This window comes from Crocodylus siamensis, chromosome 1, assembly GCF_052110815.1.
Source record: "Crocodylus siamensis isolate JL-2025a chromosome 1, ASM5211081v1, whole genome shotgun sequence".
Classification (NCBI taxonomy): Eukaryota; Metazoa; Chordata; order Crocodylia; family Crocodylidae; genus Crocodylus; species Crocodylus siamensis.
In genome coordinates this window covers 71143387-71161842 of record NC_143395.1, presented here as the reverse complement: position 1 = coordinate 71161842, position 18456 = coordinate 71143387, and the positions used below count along the sequence as shown (strand labels likewise).

General features: G+C 42.3%; 1 protein-coding gene and 1 non-coding gene across 4 annotated transcripts in view; one reads left to right on the top strand and one right to left on the bottom strand.

The window, feature by feature from the left end:
• Positions 1 to 18456, top strand: part of RNGTT (RNA guanylyltransferase and 5'-phosphatase) — a 398444-nt gene that overhangs the window by 67486 nt on the left and 312502 nt on the right. For all 3 annotated transcript variants that reach the window (XM_090036469.1, XM_090036479.1, XM_090036459.1), the window contains exons 7-8: positions 5296 to 5405; positions 6271 to 6372. In XM_090036469.1, the coding sequence (XP_089892595.1) occupies positions 5296 to 5405; positions 6271 to 6372 (212 nt within the window). The remainder of the gene's footprint in view (positions 1 to 5295; positions 5406 to 6270; positions 6373 to 18456) is intronic.
• On the bottom strand, positions 2977 to 3049 carry TRNAM-CAU (transfer RNA methionine (anticodon CAU)). The gene has a single exon. It is a non-coding gene; the product is annotated as a tRNA-Met (tRNA).

Here is an 18456-nt window from a genome sequence, read left to right as displayed (position 1 = left end):
AAGAAACAGCATCATGCGAATGCCAGGCTCACCCTTTGTCCAAGTTCTCTAGGGGCTTTGAGCACTTTTGCTTTTTGGTAGAAAATCTCAGGAACTTGGCTATAAAGGCCCTCCTCAGTATTCCTCCCAGATCAGGCTTCCTCTGTTGAGACTTGTGGGTCCCTCTCTATTCACAAATCAGTGTTCAAGGTGAGTTTTAACATGCTCACCCTATCTCCCCCCAAACTTGGTGGGTTTACCTTTTTTTGCACCCCTCAGGGACTTCAACAATGTGGATGTTGCATCTCCTGGATCTGCTTTGTCTTTCACTTTGTGTCTCATTCCCTGCAGCTCCTTCCTGCCAGAGCCTGTTGGCTTGGTCATTTCCACAGCCCAATCCATGCAGGCAGAAACTGTCTCCCACTCCCTGAACTCGCTTAACCAGGGTATTCAGCAAAGTCTGGATGTTCATAGCAAACCTGTGCATCTTTTCCACTGTAATTTAAATGCTCAATATGTCTTTAGCTATGCCCTGCTTCAGATAAGCCAAGTCCTGTGTTTGCCCTTTGGATCTTACCTTGGAGGCCTCCATCTTAGAAGCCAAGGAGCTCCTTTATCTTTGTGGGTTTTTTTGATGTTCCCTGACAATGGGAGAGAGTGAGAATTTTTTTTCCCCCAGTCATAAAGAAGGATCTATCATGGTCCCAAGTAGAATTGTGTAAAGGGCTGACTCATTTTAACAACCAGAAGTGGCTGAACATTTTGTAAAACAATAGTCTCTTAAACTTGCATCTGCTTCAGTCCACATTGATCCCTGGCTCTCCCATGATGACAGTAAACTAAAATAAAACATAAGTTTTTGAGCGGCGATCTGTACACCAGCTGAAAAGGATTGCTTTGTGAAAGTTTTAAGGTTTTGAACTCTGCTTGTTCTGAGAAGTGGCAGAAAAGGACCTTGCCTTTTTTTTTTTTTTTTTTTTTTTGTGGCAACAGATGTGGACAGACAACACAACTTAAATGAAGCAATAGCAGGGTGGTCAAGGCACTCCATTAGGATATGGGTGCCTCAAATTAGAATTAGAATCTCTCCTCCACTTTGGTCAAGTACTTGTTGCCAATCAGGTACAGCAGGAAGTCTGACCTGGGTCTCTAGCATTACAGGCAGGACTGTGAGCACTTCTCTCCCTTTTTAAGTTTCTGTCCTACACCCAAGAATCTTGCCCAGTGAAATTGCCATTGGAACTGCTATTTTGAGTGGAAAAAATTTTTGCCACTTTTTCTGACCAGTTGGATGTGAGATGTAGGAACTGAAGTAATACATTTTGACTTGGTGAATACCAGCAGTCCTGACCATTCACAAAAATAATAATAGCAGCATTGCAGCCCCTTCACTGTTGTATTTGAAATCTGACTTCATCAAGAAGGACTATATATTTTGTTGGCATGATAAACTTACACTTCCAAATCACTTTTACAGTTAGCTTGAAATATATTGCAGCAGAGCTGTCTAATTTCTGCATGGGTGGGGGCAACATTCTGTGTAAAGCATGTGTGGCATGGTGGTATGTGTCTCTTCCCTCCCACTTGCCCTCTGCACTATGCTGTGTGGTGAGCATCTCTGTGGTATACCATACTGTGCAGTGGGTGCTCCTCATCCCTACACATTGTCGCATTGTTGTCCATGCTGCATAGTGGGCATCCTGCTGCACTGTGCTGGTGGTCCTGTGCTGTGCAGAGTCCACAGGTCCCCTGAGCCAGCTGGGATGTATCTGGTATAGAAAACCTGCCATCCCTCCAGTATTTGGATATGAGTAGAAGATAGATTACTGTATGCTGATCAAAATTCCTTTACCTTTTAAAAGTCTTGAACTGACTGATGTGAATGCTCTGAGAAATCTGTATGGTAAACCATACAGAATGCATATAAATGCTCTTGTAATTGCAGTGAATGTAATAGCTGCACAGAAATATCCATGGTTGGTTAAAGTGGAATAATATTCAAGCAGTTGCAAAAACACAATAACATGCCACTTTTACACTGCATTAAACACCAAGTTCTGTCTTCTGTTTTTAATATTGAAAGCAGACAGCAGAAGTAAGAAGTAATTCGCTATTGCGTATTGTTAATGGCTAGACAAGATAAAATATGCAATTCAAACTAGATTTTCCATCTGATTGTGATTTTTAATTGTACATTTTCATTTTATCTCAATCTGTACTTTCTCTCAGAACCATGGTTTTAAATCCACATTTTAGGATGCACATTTTAGGCTAGCAACAACGCATTTTGTGAATAACTTGCTAAAGTAGCGGGCCTGTCCTGTGATGCTAACATTTAGTTTTCTGTAAGGAGTATGCTGTTAACTACCTTGCTGTTTGTGTACTAAACAGATATCCTTTAATACTATCAATGAGATAAAGCAAAGCATACCCACTGGTTAAAAGAAAAGAAAGAAGAAATGAAGGTGATTAAGGGACTAAAAGAAACCAGACTTTGTTTATATCAAGAAAATAGCTGATTGAAAAGTAGGAAAAAATGTTTTTTTCTGATTAAAATTTTAGTCACCAGTCCTCATACAGAGTTTTAGATGATACAGATAGGATTATAGGGATAGTGTTTGGATAATCAACTATGAAGGAGTTTTAGCAACAGTTGAACCAAGAAATTGCTGTTCTAAATCATCCTGTGGTAACATGTGAATGCCTACAATTAATTTTCACATAAAAATGCTACCTAGCAGTGCTAAAGATGCAGGGTTGGAAAGACTAGTTTTGTGTTTTGCTTTTGACTTTTTAATGCTGATATACAGGGATATTAGAGACTTGAATTAAAAAGGGTCTAAGCTAAATCTGTTCTCTGCCAGTTTGTGGCCATTGTTTCTAGTTACTCCAAGGGGTGCCCTGGTAAACAGAGTATCTCATAATCCTTGCTGTCCCTTCTCCCCCACCAGTGAATTTGTAGGTGGCCACAGGATCAAAAAAAGTAAGAGGCAATCTTGCCTTCTCTGAGGCTTGAACTCAGGACCTCCAGATTATGAGACTGATGCGCTGCCAGCTGCACAAAGAAGGCCCTGGCTTGGAAAAAAGCTGTTTAAGAAGATCTTGAATTAATGGGAGAGGCTTTTGGTTTGTTGATAGGCTGATAAATGCTGTGTTATCAGCCCCCTGCTGGCTTCCCCACCTGCCAGGTTTGTAGACAGTATGAAGAAGCAGGGAGAGGGAGATTCCAGAGCTCAATTTCATCAACAGATGCATGCACTGCAACCCTTCCCTTCCCCCCTCCTCCCAGCCCTTTGCTTCAGTATGCTAGCAGTGGCTAGAGTCTGGCAATGTTCCTGCCCCTTTAGCAGGAGTGGTGAAAAGCATGGGACAGTGCAGGCAGGGTGGGGGTTTAAACACCTCCCTAATCAATGTCCTGCCAGGGCCTGGCCACTTCCCTTTCAGCTCAGCATTGTGGAATGGAAGAGAGGGCTGCTCTAATGCTCCCCAGCTTCTAGCCTGAGCCACTGCAGAAATGTTCCTGTCTTTCCTTAGTCCAGAGGGAATGTCTGTGCAGTTGCAAACCAGTTCAACCTAGGCAGTTTAGACCAACCTACAAAGATTGAATCAGTTCAGGCTCAGGCTTTTTGAATGTCTGTCCCTAGCCTTAGTAAATGCATTATGCTGGTTTTGGATTAAAAGAAAAAAATATATACCACTGCATTCTTATGCAACCATATGTAACATTAATTTTAAATATTTAGTTCTAAGTGCCTCCTTTTGGGAAAATTCTCCCAGTCATTATGACCTAGCCCCTTGCAAAGGGATATGATCTTTTTTTCTTTGAACACTAAGAGGGAATCCCTGGTGAATTACATTCCCCAGGCTTACCTTGCTGCAGGTGCCATGCTTTCATGGAGGGAGTGAGAAAGCATTCCCTAGTTGCAAACTCTGATCTTTTGATATAGTATTACTATTCAACCAGCCCCCCGTCCCTGGGAAAGTGATAAGGGCAAGATGTTTATTTGCTGCATTGTACTGTTTTTGAAATGAAAACACTGGTCTTCAGCAGTCTTTTAATCTTCTGTTCTGAGAGCATTAAAGCTGTTCCCCAGTGACATTATTGGAGTAAATATTAGTAACTTCAATGGTTTGAATGAAATAGTTTGCTTCTGGGCACTGCTGCAGGAGGACAGTCGAGTAGTTCCTAACTTTTATCTACAAGTGGCAGAAATAGACTTTTAGATGTCTCTAACTGAAAACATTAAGCTCTGAATTATCCCCGCTTCTGCATTCAAACTCTACAGAAGAAATCTTTGTCCCCAGTTTTTGCCTACCACTTTTGAAGATAGCTTGACCCTTTTTACATATTTTGGATTGTAGTAGGGCCACCAAGGATTATGATGCAATGAGCTGTGTGGATTATAGAAATATTGCTTGTATTTCACAATGTGGTATAAATTGTGCCTGTATGCAGTTTTATCAGGGCTGTCCAACTGGCAGCCGGTAAGGGGTTAAGTTGCAGCTGCTGGGCTTCTGCCTAGCCATAACTTCTTCTATCAGTCTTGGCACCCTCTCCCTCCTCTGGTTTCTGCATTCTATATCCACCCCAGGGGGCAGTGTGGCATGGCATGTAGTGGCACAGGGCACTCAGGGTGAGTCTGGAGCCACATAGCATGTGGAGCAGCTATGGGGGGCACCCACATTGGTGTTCAATGCAGCAGCTAGAGGAGAGCATGGGAACCATCCACATGAGATCATTGTAACAGTGTGGGGGTGGGGAACTGTATGGGCACATGCTGCAGTGTGGGGGGTTGTCCATTCAGCCTGGGGCTCTGAGTTCCCTGCCAGTGCAGCCCATGGGTGGGGTGGCCGCCCAGCCACCGAAAAATCAGGGCTGTCCAATTTCTTTCATAAATTGCATCTATAGGTAAATGTTTTAAGTTTAAACATGATGATGTATGTGGTATTATGTAAGCGTTCATAAATACATTAAAGATATGTAATGCTTACTTTTACTAATGATTACTGTGAGTTCTGTTTATGTATGGTGCTTGTGTTTAGTATATTAGTACATACTCTGTGCAGGTGGGGCTTCTGCATAGAAATTTTATAATTTTATTATTATTAATAGCATTTGTATTATAGTTATACCAAGCAGCAGTGGTTTTACATGAGAGCTAGAGAAAAAAGGAAAAGTCCTTTTCCCCCAAGAGTTCAATTATTATAAAAATGGAGAATAAAATCATAAGTCTAACATACCTGACATCAGCTTTCTGAACTGCTTTTATATGACGCATAGTAAATTTTGAATTGTATCTGTTTTTTGATTTTTAGGGTGCAGTTTTCTTGGAAGGCGTGACAGTTAAATATGTGACCCAAGTGACAACTCAACCAAAATTGGGCGAGATACAGCACAAATGTCAGCAATTCTGTGGATGGGGAGGGTATGAACAAAAGCCATTTAATATTAGAATTTTTTGTTTGAACTATATTTAAATAAATGTTGTTTTCTTAATTTTGCTGTAGACAAATATAAACTTTAAAATATTCAAAAATTCACAGGTCAAGTAAGCAACTATATATTTGGATTAACTTTTATCAGAACAATTTTGAAAAATAAATGATAAAGTTAATGATGGAATAGCACCCAATGGCTTGCAAAGAAAAAACAGCACTTTTAAGAAACAAGATTCCAGAATTATTTTCTCATTGTTGGATTATAATTTATTAGCCATTTCTACACAAATTTTAGAATCTGGATCCATTATTTTGGCCAATGTTAATGCCTTTTTAAGCAGTGAATTAATGGACGCTAGTTTGAACTAGGGAAAATATTGTATGCTTACATTTACATCTGTCAATTCACTTCAGTACTGATTTGCTAGACCTTTTTTGTTTGGTTGGGTTTTTTTTGTTTTTTTGGGGGGGGGTTTCCTTCTTCGATCTTCTGGGAAGCTTTTGCCAGTTTTGAATTGTGTATAACATTGGTATAAATGCTACATCCAGCTGCATTTCTAGAATTTGAGTCTAGAATTTGAGCTCCCCTGTGCCGCCTAATCTTCAAATACTAATACCAAGATGGGTTAAATTATCTCACCTTGAACAAATCCCTGATTAATTCAGACTGCTGGTGTTTTGCTATACTTGGAGTTTTTTATCAAAAAGCATTTGTCTCTTGTTGCAAATATGTCTTTTTAGAGAATATTAACCTTGTAGAAGCTGGTGCAATGCGACTCATGAAAGATTGATCTTGCTTGTCTTGTGTGCTAGCTTATTGTAGAACCTTACTAGACATACTGCTCCTTTTAGGTCTGGATTCCCTGGAGCACAGCCTGTTTCCATGGACAAGCAAAATATTAAAGCTTTAGAGCAGAAGCCATACAAAGTAAGCTGGAAAGCAGATGGTACTCGGTAAGTTTATATCTTTTTAAAAAAATTAAAAAAGCATAAATTGCCCTGACAGAGCAGATTCTTTGCATGGGTAGTCTTTGTGCTTCTTGGTATGTGAGTTCATGCCTGTGTGCAAAGGAGAAGTATATTTTATCAATGAAATTGAAGCTAAAAAACCAAAATGTACATTGATACAGTGTATTGGAACTTTGGTAGATGTTTGCAGTTGGATTTCTCCCAATCTATGGAGTTAGATTAAATGTTCCCTTACAGGTTCTAGCTTGTGCTCTAACTCTTCTTTTCTTTGATCTTTACAGGTTGAGTATCTAGGCTTGAATATAATAGTAACAAGTATCTTGGAATAACAATATAATATGTGGTTAGAGGTTTAAAGGAACTTAGGATCATAGGAAGGGAGCTCACAAAGTCATTTAGTCCAGCCCCCAGCTAGGGATTGAACCAGAAGCCTTTTAGGTGTTCAGGTTTAAGCTCCCAGTTGAGCTACTTCAGTATCGGCTTTAAAAGGGGGGGGCGGGAAGCTAACTTCCCAGCCACAGGAATCTGCAGTCTTCTAGCTGCCTGATCCGTTTTTGGAAGGAAAAAATCCCTATACAGAGACCAGTTTTTATTTATTGTTAGGAAGTTGACATTTTGTTTTTTCTTATGGTGATGTTGAGTAATGTTAAAAATCTTGCAGTTCTCTACTTCTGTTGATCCTCAAGCTTGAGTAGACCAAACAGTGATTTTTTTGATTCATTAGTGCTGCCACTTGTATCGCAATGGTGATTATTTCTTTTCACAGAATTGCAGGTAAATCCTAATAACATGTTACCAATGTTGAACTTTTATATTGGCTAACTATTGAAGCTAATTCTGTATGAAAAGGTGGAACGCTGCTGAAATTAATAGCTGTCAAAACAGAAGAAACTCTATAATGCAACTAATGTGAAATTGACAGAAATCTTCAGTTTAGCTGGTTATCAGTTTTCAGTTAAGTGCTTGCTCTTTATTCCGAAGTTATTGTAGTAGATTCATAGAGATCAGTAAATTTGGGGTGCATATATTTTGCTTTTTTTAAAAAATTGCACTTTTAAAACCCTAAGAGCCTCATAAAAAATCTTTGATAAACTTAACAGTCTATATTTAAAAGCTGTAAATGACAGAATTATGGACATGTGCATTATGGTGGCCTTCAGCTGCTTAAATCAGGTACTCAGCTCTGCAAGGTCTGTACCTCATTCAGCGGGCAAGATTATTACTAAAGTAGAGGTTTGCAAAAAGTGTGTAGGAAGTTTTCTTGTATTCAAGGCATTGATATGAAATCCAGAAGAACTTAGTTCCTGGGTCTTACCCAAATCATAATACAGTGTGATAATCATAATGCATGTTCACAAAAGCACCATCCTAAGGTTGCATGGGTATCTCAAGATGTTTCTTAATAATACCATATTGACTCAATTCCGTGGTGAGGTTCCCCCCCCCACTAACATGGGGGGGGGTGTCTCATCTTGGATTCAAGTATGAGGTGGGGGAGCACACAGATGCTGCGGCTCCAGTTCCGACCTGGGTGCAGCTGCTTCCCCCCACTTACCCTTGCTCTGGTATCAGCAGGCTGCATCCCTGCTCTAGCCTGGGGCATGGCCTCATCTCGGCCTGGTAGCAGTGGCAGCAGCGTTTGCTACATGCCCCAGGCTGGAGCAGGATGGAGCCTGCTGACAGTGGAGCAAGGGTAAAGTGGGGGTAGAAGAGGAGGATGGGCAGGTGGGAAGGCAGGAAGAGGATGGGGGGCCCAAATGGTGGTGGGGTGATGTGGTGGCAGGGCGGGGGCCTGAGTGCAGCGGGGGCTGAGGTGGTGGCAGGGTGGAGGCAGGCAGCAATGAGCAAGTGGAGGGGGTGGCAAACTGCTGAACCCCCACCACCTGTGCCCCACCACCTCTTGGCCTCCTGCTACTGCTTTCCCTGCTGCAGTTGTACAGGAGATGAATTTTAAGATCTTCCAAAAATTAGATTCTATACATGAAGAATTATAACAAATCTATATACTGTTCATGTTTAGAGTCTAATTATTGTGGCGGGGGGTTCTTGAATTCAGAGGTGTCTTGGATTTGGGTAAATATGATATTAAGAGCAGCGAGAAGATGCTAGGTAAAAAGAAAGAAAAAGGTATATAGTTCAATATTGAAAAGGGGTGGCAGCAAAAGACTATGGGTAAGACGAATACAAGAAAAAAATCACCTAATTCCTTTTAGCTTTAGAAATTTTGAAAAAAATGTCAAAAAGCTGGTTTAACTATTTGAAGTTCAAAATGATAGGATACTGTGTGCCTGGATGCCATATAGTCACTTTAGCTTCTGCCAATCTTGTGGCTATTAGGGGAATATAATAAATGGGGTTATGGTTTCTGTCCCAAAGAGCCTAGTGGAAATAGCATTGAGGACTGTGAGTTGATATAAAAAGTGACAAATATCAGTAGAAAAATAGGAGAGCTTGTTCTGGGACAAAATTGGAAAGATAGTAGAGCTACAGTAAAAAAACAAAACAAAACAATCAAGTGCTCATTGGGAAGGCAAACTGAAGATAAAATTTTTAAGTTCCAATCTCAAGGTGGGTGAGTGTGGTGAAATGGTCTAGAGTGAGTGCTTGTACATAGATGCTTTTCTGTTGTGCCTAAAATTTACAGGTAGTCATGCACAGTAATTTGGTTGTGATACAGCTGCAAATAAAAAAAAATGCTTTAAGGCCCTGCTGTGCATTTTTGGGACAATGGGAAATACATTAAAATCTTTGTTATCTGGTATTTAAGTAACCGGAAATTCTGTTGACTGGAATTTCTGGCCAGAGGCAGGGAGAGGGGCAGGAAGTTTGCACATAGCGGCCACCACCCTGCCCTGGCACTGCTCCATATGCAGCACCCCCCCCCCCTTTCTCTCTCTCTGTTATCTGATAACCCTTGCCGGTTTATTTCAGATAACCAGAATTTTTACATAACCAGCAATCCCCTTACCCCACGAATGCTGGATAACAAAAATTTTACTGTGTATTTGGAGTCATTTAGTCCAACACCGTTCAAGGCAGGATCACCCCTACCTAAATGATCCCAGACCAGTATTTGTACAACTAGCATTTAAAAAAATTCTAGTGATGGAGATGCTACAATTTCTCTAGATAACCCTCAATTGGAATGTTATTCTTAGCATCCAGTCTAAATCTCCCTTGCTTCAATTTTAAAAATATTAATTTTTCATCTATGCTTGGTGGACATAGAGAATAGTGGATTGCTATCCTCTTTGTAACACCCTTTCTGTAATTGAAGGCTGTTACCAAGCACTTCTTCAGTCATCTTCTCTCCAGACTGGATAATTCCTGTTCTTCCAAACTTTCTTTTGTGTCATGTTTTCTAGATCACTAATCATTTTTATCACTCTGAGCTGTACTCTTTCCAAACCATCCATATCTTTTTTGAAGTGTGGTGCTCAGAACTGGACACAGTATTCTCCCCCAGTGAGGCCTGACCAGTACTGAATGCAGTAGAAGAAAAGTTTTCTGTGATTTGTATGCAATATTCCTGTTAATACAGCCCATTTGCCTCTTGCTTCAATATTAGATCTCTTCTATCTCTAATAAATAACCTTTTGTCATAACTTGTTTAGAAAGATATGCCATATTGCTTATGGAATTTTCTCTTCATAATTTGGTTGTCTAGAGAAAATACCTATTTTTTGACATAGTTCAAGATGATTAGATTACTTATTGCCTCTCCTCTTTTAAAAAAAATCACTTTCGTAGAGTAAGATAAACTAAAATATTGAGCAGGCAGTTTAGGCAAGTGAGGCTAAGCTGGGATATCATTTAGGGCAGGAGTTAGCAACCATTCACTAGCAGTCAGCTGAATTAACACAGCTCAGTCCTGAAGTAGGCTGAAGATGTCAGTTGTTAGCTAATCCACCACTGGATGGGGCATTTTCTTGCAAAGCTTACTTAACAGTGGGTTAACTAAACTTCTGTGACAATATAATTTTTTGGCAAGTGTGATGAGATCTTTTCTGGCCTGCAGGCTGTAGGTTACTGACCCCTAGTTTAGAGGGTTCTTGTTTAGATTTTATTTTAATACTCTACCTCCATCTGCTTTTGTATTTTTTTCCCCTCTTACTGTAAATTTTCCTGCAACTTTGTGTTTAAATGAGAGAAGTAGAAGTTTTTTTTTCATGGGCTCTCAACTGCAATTTTGTTACCTTGAATGTAAGTGGAATCTTGCTGCATTTTGATAATTACTTCGATATTTCAGACTTTGAGTAAAGTCTAATAGCATTTGTCAGAAATAATTAAACAGCATGGAGGAAAGTTTTAAGGAATGTGCTGTACCGGTTGCTGATTTAATGAACGGTATTCCTGCTATCAATAGTTCTAAATGTTTTAACAAGTGCATTCAGTATTGGATAACTTTTTACCATTACCATAACTAAGGCTTCACCTTCCCTATATCAGGTGGAATCTGAGCTTCCTAAAAGTTTGAAAGCCTTTATACTCTTAGGAACACTATATCTCACTTGCTGTATTCTCCTGAAGGGAGATTCAAGGTGACCAGATACCTGATATTGGGACCTGATTTCTTCTGCAGGGTTTCCTTTCATTGCTTTTAGTCTTTTAGAGAAGGAAAAGTCACACAAGGACAGTCTACATATTCTGCTTAAAGAGACCAAATCCACATATTCACAAGTAAAATAAATAGGCACCGATATGCATCTCTATCCATTTGCCATCCAGTATTTTGGGAAAACTAAAAAGTTCAGAATTCCTGTAGAGGTGTATGCTACAGAAACTTGTATCCAGGTTAAAAAAAATTGAGATGGTTTGCTGTTCCAGATGTGGTACTATTACAAAAAGACTCCTTGTCTTCCTCCATTTCAACTGGACTATGTTGTCTGACACAATTAGTTCCTCTTAAAATTTTTCAGAATTGTCAACAGTAAAATTTAAGTATTATATCTTAATCTCTTACCTTTTCTTTGGTATTTCTTGCTTCAAAGTTAATTCAGGGATCCATAAGCATTCATGAAAACTTTGTTCACTCATGCCATGAGGCATTCAGATCACAATATTCCTTTTTGTGTTGTGAAAACTACTGAGAGATGATTGATATTGATGTTTGTTACATCATGGTCAATAATCTCTCAGTAGCAGGAAGAATTTAATTACTGTGACATTTCATAATATATCTTCATTTCAGTGGTGTTAGCAGTCTTTATTTTACAAGACGTTTGGTCTTTTGAATACTACTAAGCCCATGTTGTGGGCTTAGACTTCAATATAGGGGTTAACTTCAGTCTTTAGTGTTTCAAAACAAATTGAATATACGTTCCCTACATGCTTTTTGACTGAGTTAGAGTTTACTACTTCAGCTTTAAAATAAATATTGGCATGGGGGGTGGGAAATAACTCTCTGCAAATAAATACCATATAGTTCTGATGATAAATTGATCTTGCTTATAAGCAGGGATCCTGGTTTTCTCTGATTTAAAAATTGCAAATTCTCTGATTAAAACCCCCAAATACGTGATAAAAATTAAAGGCTCCCCACAGCCCCTTCCAGCGCTGCTGGTGCCCTGCACTCCCCCCTCACAGCCTCAACAGCCCTCTTGATGCCCCTCACAACAGCCCCTCAGACCCACAGACATGCAGACACAGACATTGACACCCACCCCAGCAGGTAAGTGTGTATGTGGGGAAGGGACGGGGCAGGGTGGGGGAAAGGGAAGGTGCTGGGGGGAGTAGATGGCAGGGGGAAGTGTGCTGCTATGTACACTCCCAGGAGCAGGGCAGGGGTGCCACTTTATGGGCCACACACACACCGGCCGGTCTGATGGGGTTCGCACACAGAGGCTGCCACTGCAACTTTGCCACTGCACACTGCACTGTCATCCCACAGCCACCCACACAGCTTTGTGGACAAATGGTGCAGGGTGCGGCAGCAGCAATGTGGTGGTAACCACTGTGTGTGGGCCACATACGTGTCACCCAGCTGGGGGGTGGAAAGTGGGGCTTGTATGCAGCAGTCACCACTGCACTGTTGCTTATGTCTTGTGACCGGATGTACAGGTGGTGGCTGTGTTTGGGGGGGGGGAGGATTGCAGGCAGGCGCTGCCATTGCGAGCCATGCCCTTCGACCCTGGACCCTAGAGGTAAGTGGGGCAGGGCTGGGGAAGGGGGTTGGGGGCTGAGGGAGCAGGGGTGCAGGCAGCACACCGCAGCCAGGTGCAGGAACAGGGGGTTAGGGCATGGGTTCCTGTCTGTGGGGGGCTTTGTGGGTAAATGATGTGGGGCGCGCATGCCACATGGCCACCTGCCCAGGGGAGGGGGAGACTGGCATGCCGCCGGCTGCACAGCTCTGTGGCTGGCTCTGCAGTGGCGGCGAGGGATGGGGGGCAGAGAGGGTCTTACACTGCAGCTGCTGCCACTTACCTGTGGGGCCGTGCCAGCGGTGATGGCTGCTGCCTACAACACCTCCCTGCGCTGCTACAGAGCCGTGCCCGGAGCTGTGTGGCTGGCCACAGGGTGGCAGCGGCAGTGTGGCGGTGGCAGGGTGGCACGCAGCGATCCCCACCACCATCCTGTGCTGCAGAGTGGCCATGGCCGCCATGAAATTGTTGCTGCCACCAGGTGGCTGGCCGCACAGCTCCGAGCACGGCTCTGCAGCAGTGGCACAGGGAGGTTTTGTAGGCAGTGGCAGTCACTGCTGGCACAGGGGGCCCCTGGACTGGCAGCACCCCCAGCTCCCTCAGCCCCCAACCATCTTCCCCAGCCCTGCCCCACAGCCCTCAAGCCCCACTTACCACCATGCTCCAGGGGCGAAGGGCGAGCCTGAGCCTGGCCTTGGCTGACTCAGAGGCTCAGGCCCTGCCCTTCCCCTTCTCCCTTCCCCTCCTGGCAGGGCTGGGGTTTCCCGCCTTTTCTGCAATCAGCTCTTGCAGGCTTGTTCCACATTTTCAAATTCAGCTCATCTTATTCTACAACAGTATCATCCAGGAGCCAGAGAGGGTGAACATCAAGTAGCCACCCAGTGTATGCTGGGGAATCTTTTAGCTGGGCTCACCCAGGGTCAGTTTTAGCAGCATCACATCTGTGAACTATGAGCATGTGATAGTCTGTGTCATCCAGCCACTGTGGTCCTTCCATGCAGGAGGTGAGCCTGCTGCCCTGTTGCTACCATAATGAAGTAGATGATCCTGCAAGGCACCCATAAGGACCATAATGTTTGGTTATTAAGGGTGCTACACAGGGTCATCTGTTCCCTACAGTAATGCCACATTATTCAGATTTTGGGTTGCTCCCATGTACAAGTTAAGGATGATTTATATAGTTTTTTTGTTGGGGAGAAAAGGGTTGACCTATGCTTGGATTAATATGGTATTAGCTGATACTTTATCCATTAAAAAAAATGTTTACATACTCAAGTGTGTGTGCATGTCTGGATATGATATGATGAGATATATGAGATGGGGTGCACTGATAGAGATTCTGGGGACCGATACGATAGCTGATTTTTAAGGAAGCATATCAGCTGATACTGATCCTATTTCCAATACAGCTGTGTGCAGCTGCTAAGTCCATTGTGGTGGAAGGGGAGGGAGGAGGGAAGGGGAATGGGGGGGGCAGGTCAATGCCCCCTGTGGTGATGGAGGGGCTGGGGCAGAAAGAGCCATGCAGATCTGGGGGCACATGCCCCTTCTCCCTGCCCTCCTGGGGTGCGCGCAGCAGCAGGAGCCGCCGCCCCTCCCCTTCCACGAGCCACAGCTCCGTCCCACACCTCACCCCCACTGGGCAGCGCTTTCCCCTGCCCCCTCCCTCCCTCTCTCCCTCACCATGGGGGACATTGATCTGCCCCTCCCCACACCCTTCCTTTCCCCTTCCACCACAACTGACTTACCAGCTGCATGCAGTTGTATTGGAAATTGGTTCAGAATTGGGCAATATACCTCCTTAAAAATCTAGGAGTTGTGGTAGATTGCATGCTTGTACTGAATCTGCAGTGTGATATAGCTGCATGAAAGGTGAATGCAGTTTGGGGATGCATCAGTAGAAGTATTAGGTGCAGGCATAGGAGATGAATTAGTGCCTCTCTAGTTGGCATTGGTTAGGCCTCCTCTGTAGCATTGTGTGGAGTTTTGGGCTTCACCTGTTAAAAAAGGCAGCAAAAATGGTGAAAGGCTTAGAAGGCAAGTTATATGATGGGAGGCCAAAGGAAATAGGTTTGTTCAGCTTGCAGAAAAATTGCTTAGAGGAAACATGATAGTAGTCTTCAAGTATCTGAAGATCTGCTACAAAGAAGAGTGAAAATGCTTTTGTTTTTGCTGCAGAGAGCAAGACACAGACCAGTGCCTTGAAGTTACCAGGAAGTAGTTTAGATTGGTAGGTTCAGATGACCTCAGCAAGGTGAGCATCCAGATGTTTTTTGAAGATATCCAGAGTGGGTAATCGTACCACTTTAGGCAGGAGTTTATTCCAGACCCTGGACACTTGAGTTGTAAAGAATATATATATATTTTTTGTCTAATCTAAAGCAGTCTTCTAGCAATTTATGGCTGTTAGTCCTAGTCTTCCCCTGGGGGGCCTTTTGTACAGATGGTCTCCCAGTCCCTGATGTGCGCCCTTTATATATTGATAGGCTGCCACCAAGTCCCCTCTGAGTCTTCTCTTCTCCAGGCTGAACAGACCCATGTCTCTCAGTGTCTCATATGGCCTGCTTTCCATACCTTTAACCATGTGCATAGCCCTCCTTTTGACTTTCTCAAGCTTCTCCACATCCTTCCTGAAGTGTGGTGCCCCGAACTGGATGCAGTACTCCAGCTGTGGCCTCACCAAGGCTGAGTAAAGCGGGAGGATGACATCTTTAGTTTTGTTTGAGATGCATTGGTAGATGCATGCTAGTGTTTTGTTTGTTTTGCCAGCTACAGCATCACATTGGTGGCTCACGTTCATTGTATGGTCTATCCAGACCCCCAGGTCTCTTTCAGCCTGTAAGTATGTTGTGGGTTGTTTCTCCCCAGGTGGAGCACCTTACACTTCTTGGTGTTGAACATCATTAGGTTTTACTCTGCCCATCTTGCAAGCCTGTCCAGGTCAGCCTGCATCTCCAGCCAATCCTCCAGCATGACCTCAGTCCGTCATAATTTTGGTGTCATGTGTGAGCTTTGCCAGTCTGTTTTTAACACCCGAGTCCAAATCATTAATGAATATGTTAAAAAGTACTGGTCCAAGTACTGAACAAAGACTTTTCTGAAGTCCAGCTATGTGAAGTCAACCTCGTCTTCCTTATCAAGGCAGTGTCTTACCTGATCATAGAAAGAAATGAGCTTGGTCAGGCATGACTTAGTTTCATAGTTTCTAGGGTTGGAAGGGACCTGAGCAGATCATCTAGTCCGACCCCCTGCCATGGCAGGAAAGAGTACTGGGGTCAAATGACACCAGCAAGATGTTTATCCAACCTCCTCTTAAAAACCCCCAGGGTAGGAGCCTGCACCATTTCTCCTGAAAGATGGTTCCAGACCCTAGCCGCCCTGACCGTGAAGTAGCGCCTCCTGATATCTAACCTATACCTGCCCTCTGCCAGCTTGTGACCGTTACTCCTGCCCACAACAAAGCCATATTGGCTATCTATTAGAATACTGCCTTTTGTTAGCTTATTGCTAATGGATTCTTTGATGATTTTTTCCAGGATTTTTCCAGGGGTTGAGGTCAAACTGATTGGCCTGTAATTCCCTGGATCCTCCTTCCTTTTCTTCTTGAAGCTAGGTACCGCAGGGGGCCTCTTACAGTCTTCTGGAACCTCTCTCAAGTGCCACGAGTTCTCAAGCTGGTTCATGAGTGCCGCAAGTTTCAACAAGCTGGTTCAGGGGAAACCCATGATAGTGATCCCACTGTCCCACTACATTAATGTTTGCTAGAGGCCTTATATTAACTATAAATTTTAAATAGGAAGTACTGATTTCCTGCTACTGATGACACATTTGTATTTTCATTTAAAAAAAAAAGTCTTTGAGCTCTTTATTGTGGTTAAGAGAGTCTGAGAGTTAGCATGGAAGAAATATAAAGTCGGGAGAAAAAAAACAGATGGAAGAAGCTTATTTTTGCTTTTCCCTTGAATGTCACAGATGTAAATAGACTGAAATGTATTGGTTACTTCTGTATACACTGGAACAATGAACATGCAGAATCTAAATATTAATACTTTTGAAATGTGTAATAGAAATTGTATACATGCAGTTTTAAAATTCTAACTTTATAGAATGTCATTCATTGTTTTTAAAGCATCTTTTACTTGTTATCTGTAATGATCCTTGTGTGTACTCATTGGAGAATATTGTGTATGAAACCCTGGGGCCTTAACTTAGTATAGTTTGGTATGATTAGAACAAACAGTAGGATGTCATTAAATTAACAATTGGTATTGTGCTCTGGGGCTGAAAATGATTGTCTTTCAAATTTCCTTCCATGCTTTATTTTAGTAAAAAATATTTCTTCATTGTATATTTTATATTCACCTGGACGATTAAAGGCCTTTATAAAAATATTCCCATTTTCTTGCAAGCCATTTTAGCTTTCTTTAGAAGCATGATAAATTGGAAATGATAGAAGAACTATTTGGTAAAGAATGTTTTTCTTTCAAAAAAGTAGTGTTGATGCTCTAAATGCATTACGTGCAAGTATATTTTCTAATTTTGCACTGGTTATCACCAGAACACAGTTAGATACTGAAACACTCCTTAAAATTTAGGCAGTTGTTATTGTGGAGGCTGTTTAAAAATGTATAATACATACACATATACAAAGAACCAGTTCTTAAAAGGTAATAATACAGTTCTTTTATGTAGTGCTTTCCCCTTCTGAAGAATTTTCCTTAAAAACCATTCAGAGATAATACGGTGTAAACTAGTAGGTAAACCTGAAAAGTATTCTACAGTTAACATAGTGTTTAAAAGTGGCTTCAGTGTCTCTGTCTTGCAGCTGTAATTTAAAGGTTGCATTAACTGACATACACTGTCAAAGTGATCAGAGTCAGGAAAATGGCTTCTTTTGGACTTTTCAGACCTTCAGCCTTCTCTTCAAAGCCTGTAAGATAAATGCTCATAATTAACGGAAAATTGTTTAATCGCATATAAAGTCAATATCTTTAGTGTATAGTAGGATTGTTCACTTAGCGGCGTGTGGGCTGTATGTGGCCCTTGAGGGGTTAATCTGGGTTCTCTGGGCTTCCGTCTACCTCTTTTTCCAGCTTGTGGTTTCTGGCCCCATGCCAGGGGCAGTGCGGTGCAGGACACAGTGATAGTGAAGCCCGCATCCCAGGACTGCTTGCAGTGTAGTGGGAGAGGTGGGTGCTTGGGTGGCACAATAGAACAAGGTGCATTTGTGGTGCTGGTGCTGCCTGTGCTGTGTGAGTCTTCTGGCTGCTTAGAAGTTGGGTGGCCCTACTATATGACAAAAGGACTGTAAACATGTTGCATGAAAATGGTGTCAGGATATTGCTGATCATATGGAAAGCCATCCTAAAATCATAGGATGGGCGGGAAATTAAGGATCAAATAATTCCAGCCCCCGCACAGGGGCAAGTTCACTATTTTTAAACCATTTCAGATAAATGCCTAACCAGCCTTTTCTTAAACCCCCCACCAAGGAAGGAGACTTCACAATTTCTATAGGTATCTTATTCCCATGTTTTACTGTGGTTACACTGACAGGCTTTTTCTGGAGACTTGATCTAAATCTACTTTGCTGCAGTTTTTAGACCTGTTATGAGACTTGTCCTCTGTGAAAGGGAAAACAGTTTCTCTGTCTCTCCTTCTCATGGCAGGCTTTTAACTATTTGAAAATTGCAAATGTCATCCTCTTCCTCTTCTCTTCCCCCTCCTTTTTCAGACTAAATATTCCTGCTTCTTGCAAACTTTCCTCACATGGTTTACATTTCAAGCCCCTTTATCATCTCTGTCAGTCACCTCTGGAACCTCTCTATTTTCTGATATGTCCTGTTTAAATATACATAGTACTTTAGGTGAGGCCTTACTACTACTCTGTAGAAGGCTATGATTACCTTCCATGTCTTGCATTCTGTTA